The 13,042-nt window shown below is 35.3% G+C and overlaps 1 protein-coding gene across 6 annotated transcripts in view; it reads left to right on the top strand.

Annotated features, from left to right (window-relative positions):
• The first annotated feature begins 172 nt into the window (after window positions 1–172).
• XNP (ATRX chromatin remodeler XNP) overlaps window positions 173–13,042 on the top strand; it is a 46,987-nt gene continuing 34,117 nt past the window's right edge. For 4 of the 6 annotated variants that reach the window (XM_089642692.1, XM_089642691.1, XM_089642690.1 and 1 more), the window contains exons 1-4: window positions 582–4,434; window positions 7,166–7,236; window positions 9,949–10,091; window positions 12,630–12,808. In XM_089642692.1, the coding sequence (XP_089498818.1) occupies window positions 949–4,434; window positions 7,166–7,236; window positions 9,949–10,091; window positions 12,630–12,808 (3,879 nt within the window). In that variant the 5' untranslated portion in view covers window positions 582–948. Of the gene's footprint in view, window positions 339–581; window positions 4,435–7,165; window positions 7,237–9,948; window positions 10,092–12,629; window positions 12,809–13,042 lie in introns of those variants that run through there. The other 2 variants (XM_089642689.1, XM_089642693.1) reach the window with 2 other exon arrangements.

Raw genomic sequence — 13,042 nt, 5'->3', positions numbered from 1 at the left:
TTGTTTTGTAAAATTATGAACCCTTGTTAGGACAGTGACTGTGATTATACCTTTGATATACTCAAGACAGCATAGAAGCTAGAAACGTACCTGAAATAAGACTGCCGCCGCCGTCTCCGTACTTGGAGACACCACCCTTCTGCTGTGTTCTAGACTCACGGCAGTCTATCTTGCTACAGTTTACTTTTCGCCAGGGATTCCGTCGTCGGTCTTCGGTCTGCCTTATTGTTGGATGAGAAAAACTCATATTTGGTGTGTATAATATCAACATGTAAATCGATTTTCACATTATGTTCAATAGGAAGTGCTCGATATAAAGCGCACTCTTTATTTAGGCGGTAAGTACGGCGCTATTCTATAAAAAAAAAAACATTTTTTTTGCACGAATATGATATACGCTCATGAATTATTTTTTCAATATAACTCTAAAAGTAAGTTTGCATGGTTCAAATTAGATTGGTTGCTGGTGCATGTCTATTTAGTGAATTTATTTGCAATGTTGACATTAGTTTTCCACTCGCCGGGCGATAAGATCATTATACTATATCTTGTTTTCTAACGTCACGGAGCAGTTGGCCGACATATCTTTCTACTCCATTCGGTGCGCGTTCAGCATTTAGCGTTCATTGTGCTTTCGGATTGTAGTGTTCGTTTTGTTGATAGCGGTATTTGATACATTTTAGATATGGCGTAGTAGTAGCTTATATAAATATCTACATTTATAAATGGCTGGATTGATGAAATATTCAAAACCTGCGCTGTGTAGTAGCGAAATGCGACTTGTGCAACTGTACCGGAGTTGTCAAAGGCGCGAAAATTTTGTTGCCCATTATTCTATCCTTGAAGTATCATTTGGGCACAAATAAACGTGATAAAGCATTGTGCTTTAGAAATAATATTTTTAAACCGCATATTCACGAACTATATTTTAAAAATTTCAGTACGATCATGTCTGACACAAATGTTCCACTCCACGAATACCTCCAAGAAGTTGTCGGATATTTGCAAACTCTTGGGAAAAACATACAGAAAAGAACCCAGCATCTTTTAGATACTAAAATAAATGATTCCTATCTCAGTTCCCCGGAGAAAGTAAAGAGAGCTGCTGAGAAGATTTACTCTATTTGTTCTCTATCAAAAGCTTCTATCGATAAAGTCGAAGAAGGTATCAAAAGATCTGTGGACTCGTATGTACAAAAGACCTTAGTGGAATCTTTGAACCATGACGTTAGCCCCATCAAAGAGTCAAATGATAAAAGGAAGATTAAACCACAATCTCATAGAGAGGAAGAGGCACAGAAAATGGTCAAAGACGGGTCAAGAAGAGAATCCTCTCCTAAAACTAGCTCACATAAAACAGTAGATGAAAAGTATAATTCGCCTGCTAAAACGTTTAGAAATCGACATGGTGTGAAGTTTATAAAAGTGAAACATCAACATCGAACTTTACTTATTCCATCAAATGTTAATTTAAAAGCTTACTTAAAGTGTTCCGTTAGGGTGGTCCCTTTTTCATATTCAGATTTTGGACTTAATTCAATGAAAATTGCTGAAGATATTCGGCATAATTCAAATAAATCCCGGACTAAATCTAAACACTGGAGAAGTGGAGAGTCTTTTTCTGTTCAAAGAGACGGCTCTACTCGACTGGCTGAGGGCTGTGCAGCGGAACGAAATAGTGATTCAAGGAATAGTTTCAAAAAGTCTGCAGCTAAAGAAACAGATGAAAAAAATAAAGATATTCTAAGCCAAGACTTAAAAAGAAAGTTTAAAAATGTTTGTTCACCAGAAAGTGATTCTGACGACGTTTTCAGAAGACAAACTAAAGGCTCAGACAAACATTTTTCTAAGAAAGGATTATCTAAAAATGCTAATAGTTGCAGTGAACCGGTAGACCAATTGTCAAAGGAGGAAATTAACAATAAAGTAATTAAGGCAGATATAGGAAATACAGAAATATTGATATCTGGAAAAAAACTAACCCACCAGTTGGCAGCGACAAACTCCTGTTCCTTGATGGCGGGAACTAGCACCTGTCCAACTGATGTAGAGACTAAAGACTCCTGTTCCTTGAAGGCAGAAGCTAACACCGATCCAACTGATCTAGAGACTAAAAACTCCTGTTCCTTGAAGGCAGGAGCTAACACCGATTCAACTGATCTAGAGACTAAATACTTGGAGGAAGTCACTGAAGGAGACCCACAAGAGACTGGTCAAATTTCAAGGGAACAATCGAGAGTAAAAAGCAGTAAGCTAAAGTTATCGCATTCAAAACAAAAAATATCTGGAACTGCTGATAAAATTAACAAAGAATCTCATGTATCTAATCAGGAGGAAGTTAATCTCAACCATACACCAATGTCAGATGATTCAATGATTACTGATGGCATGGGGCAAGACGGGAATGATTATGATAAAGCCAGCAAACGAACATTGGATGTGGAGATTGATACGGAGAGTCAAAAACCACACCAGAGCTGGGAAGACACGGTTGTAGATGACTTGTTGACTCCTGCTAAAATAGGTAAAAAAATAAATCCTCAGAGAATTGAGTTGGAATCTGAAAATGATGTTACTATTTCTGATACTGTACATCATGCTAATGATTTACCAGCTGAAGAAAATCACATTGCTCCTGAAACAGATAAGTTTGGAGACAACTCCGAAACTTCTGAATTGTCTGAGATTATCACTTCTAAAAAAATAAATACAAGTTTGCAATCTTCTTCAACAACTAAGAATTTAGGTATTTCGAAGACTGACAAGAAAGCTGAAGAAAATCATGTTTCTCCAGAAACAGATGAAGTTAGCGAAGATCCTGAAAATACTAATGCGGAGAAAGCTTCCACTGAATTGTCTGAAAATACCAAAGCCAAATCTCTATCTAAGAAAAAGAATTTAAGTTTGCGATCTTCTCCAAGAATAAAAAATGTAGATAATACTAGGTCTGATCCTTACCAGCTTGAAGCTGAAGAAAATGATATTGTTCTAGAAACAGATGAGGTTGGGGAAGACTTGGAAAACCCTCATGCGGAGAAAACCTCCGCCAATTTGTCTGAGAATATTAATGCAACCGATGAATGCAGTACAATGTCCGACCAGACACTTGCCAAAGATAATATAGAATTGGAAACCTCTCAAACTACCAAGGAGAATGTGTTTGATAGCGACAAACAAACTGATAAATTATCGGATGATGATTTGCCAACTGAGCCAGGCAGCAATGAAGACGCGGAGGAACTCCCTGATTCAGGAAGTAATAAGAATAGTGATGAAGACGAACCATCTCTAACTGTTGGCGATTGCAGTGAGCAGGACTCACGCCAGCTCGAGAAGAATATTACTGGTAATAGGGAACAGAGTCATGCACAACTTCCAGTTTCAGAGGAACTCGCTCAAGATAAACTGATTGAGGCAGAACCAACTAAAAAGATACAAAGTGATCCTGAAACTGAAAATTTTGATAATCTCTGTACCAATTTAGATGAAGATGAAAAGGATGATGCTTTGGATAAAGTCACGGAGAAACCGCTGATCAGATGTGTTAACATTTCCAATCTATTAGCTCCCAATGTCGTCAAAGCTGTACCGCAAGTGTTGATCCCCAGAGCACGTAAAATTGTAACATTTGTCGATGATCCAATTCATATCCTAGATGATTCACCCGAAAAAGCCGTACCAACCAATGTCAAAAATCTCCCATCCATTTTAATGAAACAAAAAGAAAATAATTTCAATTTATTGAAATTTAAAGAAAATAGTATTAAAAAAAATAACAATAAAAATGGACAAAAAAATAGACAAGAAAATTTGCAACTAGGTGATAAAAATAAACAAAAGGATAAAAGATCCAAACGAAAAGCTAGAATAATGGATTCTTCATCTGGTTCAGATTCCGATGACTCAAAAGATGTATTAAAGGGAATTAAAAATAATATTTTAGAAGGAAAGAGTGAAACTTGGGTCAGTGTAGCCAGGGATACCTTCTCTTGGACTAGAACGGGATGCTTAGCACAATATGGAATAAAAAAAGTGTACAATGAAGCGGGGGAAGTCTGTTACAGGGATTCCAAAAACAAGGATATAGAATTGAATGAGAGTGCAAAGCAAGCAGTTCTGAATTCCAGTAGCTCATCAGATGAGGTTGCTCCCAGAGCCGCTGCTAAAAGGGCCCCTGACAATTCGGGCAGCAGTTCCCTCGAAGAGCCGGGCTCGGGCAAGAGTTCGCCTGTCGAAAACAAAAGAAAAAAGAAAAAATTTTCAAAGACCAAATCGCAATACAAAAAGCGTCGTGACTTATCAGATTCTGAAAATGAGATAGACAGTCTCATCTCGCTGCCCAAGAAGAGGAGAGAGAAATCCAGAAAGAACTCCTCTGGGAGTTCAGATGGTCGAAAGTCCAGTGGAGATGAACAGACTAATGAAGGCGTTGAGGTTAGTGAGATCTGATTTTACATGTATCCAAGGGGAGAAAAGATGGCTCACATGAATGGTTTTGTTGGAAAATCGGTTGCTGAAATTCATCACTTTTAACGTTTGTAATTTTGTAAACAATGGATAAAAGTTATCTCACTCATGTGATACTGCCTTTTTTACTCTGTTTTTTTTTTTTTTTTTAAATTTAATATTAAACTACTTTTCTTCTTATTTTTTAGTTTTGACAAGATTGAATTATTATTTACTTTTAGTTTTGTAGTATGGCAAATAAATAATTACTCTTTTCAAATATAAGGATAATATTAATGATTTTTTATTTGGCTTTTGTTTAAAATGGAAAGTTAGTAATGAAGAAAAAGCGTAGTGAATAGAAACAAGATAAATAAACTATCAGCATTATACGAGTGAATATGTACTGCAAGCCACAGCTGTTGTAGGCCTTATCCCTCGGTTCTGGGAGATGATTCTGTATCCTTTGCGTAGGCTAACATAGGATAAATCGGCATTAAATGACTTGCACTACAGGAGTTCATTTTATATATGTACGTTACACACAACACATTTGACGCCATGTTAGCTGACACAAAAGATACAGACTTACCCCCCTGAAAGGGCGAAACCGCTTGCCAAATGCGGAGTGCAAACTTAAGGCGATGCGCTACGTCGTGTAATATTTTGAATCGAGCCGCCATCAATAACACTCCTTACGTAGATGGTGATAAGGCTTAAATTCCCGCTTAACACCATCCAGCTGTTTTGATGTAGGCGAGAAAAAAACATGGCCAAAAAGTGCCTTTTATTTTATTTTGTGGATGTTCAGGCATAAATATTTAAATGTTTTCCGATCATTTTGTAAATAACTTAATTTACCACATTATACAATAAAACCATAACCGAAAATGGGTTCGTTAGTGGGAAATTTTGAACTTTAAAGCAGTTTCATAGGCCTTATAAATTATTTTTTTCTGGGCTTATAAAAAGACTTATGTAAAAAATACTCGATTATTTTAAAGGCCAAGATGTATTCTTCTCGCGGTATTTATTTAAAGCATCTGAAACATTTCTAGGCGATCAAATTTACAAACCAAAAACACATGATTTTGCATTGCTACGTAGTGCATCGCCTTAAGTTGTAAATTAATGTAAAAACAAATGTTTGTTTGGTATGCTATTGGCAGATGAATTATCAATTCAACAAAACATTCATAACTCTTTCATCATCGTTGCTATGTAGAATATCCAGTTTTCTTCTTATGTCGTATTCCCCGAGTTTCCGAACCCCAGGATATGAATATTTTTTATTAATATTTTTCATCATTACGCATTTCTACTAGTTAGTCAGAAATAAGCTTATTATAACAAATTGGCCTGGTAATCACTGCTGTAGAAAAGTTTTATTGCTTCAAGTAGACAATTAGCGACTAACATTTACCATCTAATAACCAGAGGTGTCAGGATGTTTGACACATAAATTGAACCCTTATGCGGAAAAAACAATGTTATGTGAAAAAGTGATTTCTGAGATTATTAGCTGTTAAAACCTGAAAAACTCAAATAAGCCCTACCCAAGAAGACAAATGTAAACGGAATGAAAATTCCAAAAAGCAAAGAGATATAATTTATTTTTCGGTTGGATAAAGCTTTCTGAAAAAGAGCATCCTTCTTTTTAATTATGGTCCAATCTGTTCATTTGACAAATAACTAGCTGTACCCCGCCACGCGTTGCTATGGCCCAGTCTGTCTGCAGATAGAGAAATAATAGCGCGTGTAGCTTTTACGTCCAACAGATGGCACTGTTTAAAAAAAAAAAAGCATGTTTTTACCTTTCACAGGTGACTTCTTTATAATACAGGTATATAAAAGCACAATCATATTCAAATGCAACGTTGTGTCAAAATTTCAAAGCAATCGTTGAAGAACATTCGGAGATTTAAGATTTTGAACAAACGGACGTTTTCTTAGACAAATATTCCTGGGATACGAATAACCTGACAATATTTTAAAATCTCCTACTACCACCACAGTAAGCTGAAAATGTTGCTTGTGTTGTGATGGAGGACTTAGCCAGCCGAGGAATTGAACACACTACGCCTGGGTGTGACCCAAACGCGATGTCAACTCGGCCACCGACCGGTCAAATTATTTTTATTATTTCTTTCTCATGTTTCAAAATTGTCTGTCATCAAAATTGTACCACCTACTCTGGGCGTTAAATAAATAAATTAATAATACCACAATATTACTGTTAAAAATACTACTTTATATCGACTTTACTTCGACTCCGTATCTCCTTGCTTTGCAGAGATATTTCGTTAAGTGTTTCTCGGGCGTCCTCGAGATAACACTGTAAACATTCCCCGCGCTAATAAGAACAATCTTTGAAATTTTCAGCAAAATCGGTCGACTATTTTCTATTATTTTAAATATTCCAAGCGCCATCCGCACAAACAAAAGTCACCTGCCACCATTCTAGGCCTCGTGCTGCCATCTGTGGTTGAATTTTAAAACGATTTTTGGTGTGAACATAGATGGATATATAGCGCATAATTTGAATGGAATGCTGTTTTTCCACATAAGGGCTCAATTATCAGTTTTATGAAAAATGGCAACTGCACTCACACAGGTATTAAAGGCAGCGAGCAGTGAAGGAATGAAATCTTCCCGATTTTATTTTTATATGTTGTTTGTTTTTTTATGAATAATTAATATGGTGTTATTTTTTATGCAGATGGGTCGCAGCTTGAGGCTTAAGGGCCGCACCGAGCAGGCGGCTACGCTACAACAAACGCAAAAAGATAGGTAATAATGCATTTCTAATTATATTTATGTTTCGCTTTCTCAACCGAACCTAACAACAGTGGAAGATTCTCACAGTATAATCCTGGTGAAAAACCACTATTTAGAATAAAAACATTCGAAATTAATTTAGACGTGCTTTGGTGACCAGATCTGAATAGCCAGGTACTTCCTCGCATTCATTTTCCCCATTTTCTTTCCTTACCCACCAGTGGCGTCTCATAACTTTTGAGTGTGATAGAGTGCTAAATTTTATAAAATTAGATATTTTGTGCGGAGATTTGGAGGAAATTTCAGTTTCCGCCGCATGGATTTCCTAAAAATCTTCATACAAACAACCAAATTTAAAAAAAAAAATTCAGCAACAACAACATCACCAATCCCATTTTTTGTAATATTAGAATTTTAATACACCCAAAAGTACTGCTCCCCAATATCTTTAGCGCCATAATATTACTACAATTGGGGGTGCCATTGTCCCATTGGATCCAGATGGTTGAGAGCAGTTGTAACTCTTGCGCGGTTTTCACATTTAAAAGTTTCACCCTTGATTAAAAAATAATAGTTCAGCTTGGTTGGGTTTTTGGCCTCATATCCAATTTTAAGTTTTGTATGAACAAAGCCACGCAACCGTTCCCCTTAACCCTTAATTTCTCGCGTGGGGTGTTACACGCCCACGTGTTGGGGCAATTTGTATCTTTTAAAATTTTGAATTTACCGCATTGATTCTTCCGCTAGCTTCCTAAAATGAGTTATGTTATTTAGTCACGAGCAATGCTCGGTTGTGTGCGGTTGAACCTGGAGATACCATCTGTGGTGCATGACGCCCCACGCAAACGTTAGCGTAGTGCAAATAATTATACGGAAGTCCTGGAGCTGGCTAATTGCTCACATATAAACAATGCCATGTTTGTCCAAGAGCAAAGGACAGAAAAACAAAAATAGTATGTTCCAAATGTTATCAACATGTGTGCAATGATCACATTATTTTATTTTTTTTTATTTCTTTTTATTTAGGAAGCAAACAGTCGTACAGTAAAAAATTATAACAATAAATATTCATATATTTTAGACCAATTAAGTTCCATTGAGTTAAATGTTGATTTAGTATTTTTTACCTACACAACATATTAAATGGCAAAAAAATAAACATAATATAGAAATACATAAAATTAAAAACAAATAGAAAAAATAAAAATTTTCGCATAGCTATACTATTCACTACGGGTGATAATAATATAATTTTCTCAACAGAAAAATCGAATAAAATAAAAGTATTTTAATTTATTAATTTATTAAGCTGAATTTTATATGATATTAAGTTATGGTTGAAAATGTCTACATCTCGTAAGGCATTGTGAGTTTCACAGATACGTACTATTACAGAGTTTTGCGCGTATTTGGATTTACAATGTGGTATTCTAAATAAATCGTTCGATCTGGTGTTTTGCTTGGGGCAACGAAATGCAATCCTCTCTAACAGATATGATGAATCAACAAGGCAGTTCACGATTTTGTGTAAAAATAATGCATCAGAGATTTTTCTGCGTTTATACAAAGTGACAGGGACAAATCGATGGTCACTAAAACGATACGATAGGTGTTTCATAAATTTGTTCTGAATATTTTCAATGCGATCAATATATGTGACCTGTCAAAATAAATCTAGTTCCTAAGAAAAGTTTATATTTTATTGATTACTAGGAGGTGTACTCGGCGTTGTTCGACTTTTCTCTACTTTCTATAAATATAATATGCATGTTTTATGCACATAAACCTTCCGGAAGAAATTCTCTAAATGATAGTGAAAACTCTATTTAAAGCCACTGAGTAGTTTAGAAGAACTTAGCGCACAAACAGACAGACGCGGATAGCGACTGCATTTTATACTATTTAGAGATTACTGTTTGCCTCTAAAAGAGTACTGTTAATTAGTAAGTAATCCTAAAGATTATCAACAATAAAAGTCTTATTTTGCATGTATTTGGTGTTAATTTTCACAAAAGAAAACCGGGGTGCGGGGCACCCCACGCAAGTAACTAAGGGTTAAAAATCGTATGATAAAACATGTCTTGATGATAATATATATTGAAAAAATGTTTGATAAGAATGATTTTGTAAACTTTCACTTATCTGGGAAATGATATTCCTGCCGTTTTTTTTAATCGAAACATTTGCTGGCTGAACTCTTACGCGGCATTTTGACTGTTTATTTAATAAACTTCATATTGTTTTATGCTAATATTTTATAGTTAGCCGATTGACAGTTCAAAAGAAATAGACTATCAACAATGGCGTCACACTTAAACTGGACAAATTATTGAAATTCGGCAGGGTAGTTTTAAAAAAAAAACTTTGGCAATGAAACTATTCTAATCTCTGTCAAACAAGGGATGCGCAATGGCAAGAGAGGAGGTGCAAACTATGCCATGGGGCAATAATAAACTAACAAACGAACTATTTTTCAAACCCACATATTTTTATGTCCAAAGTTAACTGTTTTAGACTTTGGAATATCGAAAGTTTTTTTTCCTAGTTCACATTTTGGAAGCAATTCTTATTAAATAGTCTAATTAAAAAAAGTTTAAAATATATGTTGAACCAATCCATTTCAATGAAATGACAATTCTTAAGTAGTTATTCAGAAACAAGTATTATTTTATAATGTGTACATATGTCGTATATAATTACTAAATGCCAATGAATTGTATCCAGGAGTGAATCTGACGCATCAACCGCTTCTGGAGACAAGGCAGGAAACGACTCAAAGAAGTCCAAAGGAGACAATACCCTTCTCAAAACCATCATCAACGGAGACCTTAAGACGTCCGACAAGGGGAGCAGTGAACATTCCAGTGGTAAAATACTTCATTCTCAATGTCTTCAGTGTTAAAAGTTAAATGACATCTTTCACATGCAAACTTTTTGATAATGCCAAAACATTGACATAAACTTACAAATCCCTTGTGACAGGCATATTATAAAGCTGACCATTCGATTTCATCCAAACAGCTGATGAAAGGGGGTCAGAAGGCTCTGCCGTCAGACCATTCTTTCCTTAAAGCGAAGCTTAATGCCAAATCACTATTTTGATTAATCTTTGATAACGAATTTGTGTACATTACGAATACCAAAAAATATGCTTTAGATAAATCGAAGATTTTCCTATCGTTTCGCTTGAGTAGAATACAAATAAAAAAAATAAATTACTCAATAAAAAATATAAATGTAAACTACTAAAATAAATATTTTTTCAATATGAACGCATAAAGGAAACAACTTTAAAAAAATACAATATTATAGCTAAGATTATCTGTGACAGTTTCACTTGATTAACGTTTTTGCTTTCTTATAAAATTATTTTCAAATTAAATAAAAACCAGTTTTGTGCTTGAAATCGAATGTTTCTAGACTCCGTTTGTCAAGCGATTTTAATGCCTATTACCTACAATATAAGGTATACTAAGAATATACACATTTTTGGCTTGTAGCTTCCTCTGCCATTTCGATCCTTTTCCGTGTATTATGTTTCCTTCAAATCAGATAAGTCCATAATGGGTCACTAACTTTATCCAGTCAGTTATTTAGTTCAGCACAGTGTGCCCCTGACAAACTGGTGGAGTGGACATTCTTCCATATAAAAATATAACAAAATGGTTCAATTTACAAAAACATAGTATTGTATGTATAGATTTATTCTAATTATTTTCCCCCTCTTCCCCCTTGTCACCAAAAGTAAGCAAAGCTCTTACCCCCCCCATGCTTACGTAAAAATTGGTACCTATATGCATTTTTCTGTTAATGTATTCTGTTTTTTAAGCGAGTACCTAAACGTATTAATTATTTGTGGGAATCCCCGAATATGTATTCGGTTTTCAAACATAGACAATGTGTGGGTTGCCAATGTGTAAGAAAAAAATAACTACTGCTGAGCAGTGCTGACGTAATCACTATCTCGACCCCCCCACCCCCCCATGTCATCAAAAATAAGCAAAGCAAAGACCCCCCTGCCCTCCTATAGTGCTTACATAATACTTGAACGGCCCCTTAATGTAAATATTTATGTTTTCCGGCAGCGCATTATAATATTTTGCATTACTCTGTGTAGTAAACTATTTTGTGTATCGGCTTTTTTTTTTGTCAGCTAAATTTCATTGCATGTTCTTGTGTTATTTCTGTGAATGTCCTTGTTGGATATAATTTTCTTTGAAAAGTATTTTCCAATAAACAAGCAATTAATAAGCAGACAGCATTCTGCTGATGCTCTCATATTTGATTTCACAATCAGCTTAACATTAATTGTGTTATTTTAAAACAAGCAAATAGAGCTTTAAATTGGTTTATATTAGTAGCATCGATGTCATGTTTTTTTTGGAAGTTTGTTCCATGCATCCACTAGACTACTCTATTTCCAAGTTTTCTATGTCAGTAGGAATCTCTCTGTACCACACGTTTGCCCAGTAATCTATGTTAAAAATAGGATTGGTAATTGTGGATCTTTTCGATACAAATCCATGTTGCTTGTATGAGATTGTATCAAGTGTGATAAAAAATAAGCATGTTTCGTTTACTATTCTTCTTTTCATAGATCAGTCAAACATATAGGTCTGCTATTTGGTGGTTTGAATTTATCACCTTATTTATTATAGCTCTTCCAATCTCTCGGGAGTTTCCCATTTAATTTTTTTTTGTTGCATAACCAGAGCTATAGGATGACTGAGAGTAGCTGCACACTTTTTGAGAACATTAGCACGTTAACAATATTTATTATAAAAATATTGTCAGCCGTTGCACGGCGGGCTGCTCGGCATTTTACCTTGGTATTCCAAATGTTAATAACCTTTTTAAAAAAATCTCTTTAATATGTTGTGGGCGTTTCCGTGTGCCAGTAAGAAAGATCAACTTCTGGTTAAATTGATCAAACATTTTTAAGTATTGAAATTCTTTCTCGTACGGATGATCAATTTCATTGGTATATCTGGGGCCGAGGAGTCCAAAGTTCTTATGTAGGTAACCGGACGAAACAAAATAATAGGTTAAGTCATTTTATTATTGTACATCACTTTATACCACTTTTCAAAAGTTTATTGTTTTGTCATGGAACCCTCGTGTTAACTGGTGACATCAGTTTTCTTTCCGATCCTACACCGATTGTAAGGATTATTTGTTTGGTGAGTGCAGAGCACATTTGCTTTGCTATGGTGATCCTTACAAGGCAACGATATATCTCCTGGATTCCGGGATCCGAGAATGTTTGCCATTCTTTTGAAAATAAATATAAATAATTACTCTGTTCAGCAATGGTAATCCTTATCAAAATAAATTTTGTCACGATTACATTCAACGGTCACATAGATTTGAATGTAGAATTCATCAAATTAAACTATTATTTGCAGAGTCAGGAGCTGATTCCAAATCCAAGCCCAAGGTGTCATTTGGTGAGAAGCCAATGGAGAGAATAAAGAATGACCTACTGGACGACACTTCAAGCAGTGCCCACGAGTCTACTCCTAGGCTCAATGGGAAAGGCAAAGCTGTCAAATCTGAGAAAGCCGCCAAGGAGGACAGTGATGAGGTTGGTTTGTCTTATATTATTTATTCATCTAGAGTTAATTTGTAGAGCAATGTTTTTGTGAAAAATCACCTCAAGGGCTCTGTACAAATATGTCTATGACTTTGTAAAAATAGTTTTCTGCAACACTGCCTTTCAAGAAAACTCTTATTTTTCACCAAAAATAACATTAAGCGTCATTCTTCCACAGGGATATGCAAGTATCCGATACTGATGTTGTGTACTCATGTCGCAAAC

The sequence above is a fragment of the Hesperophylax consimilis genome, chromosome 18 (genome assembly GCF_061612785.1).
Source record: "Hesperophylax consimilis isolate HC1 chromosome 18, BYU_Hcon_1.0, whole genome shotgun sequence".
NCBI lineage: Eukaryota > Metazoa > Arthropoda > Insecta > Trichoptera > Limnephilidae > Hesperophylax > Hesperophylax consimilis.
The sequence above is the reverse complement of the archived record's forward strand: the minus strand, read 5'-3'. Positions and strand labels throughout refer to the sequence as shown.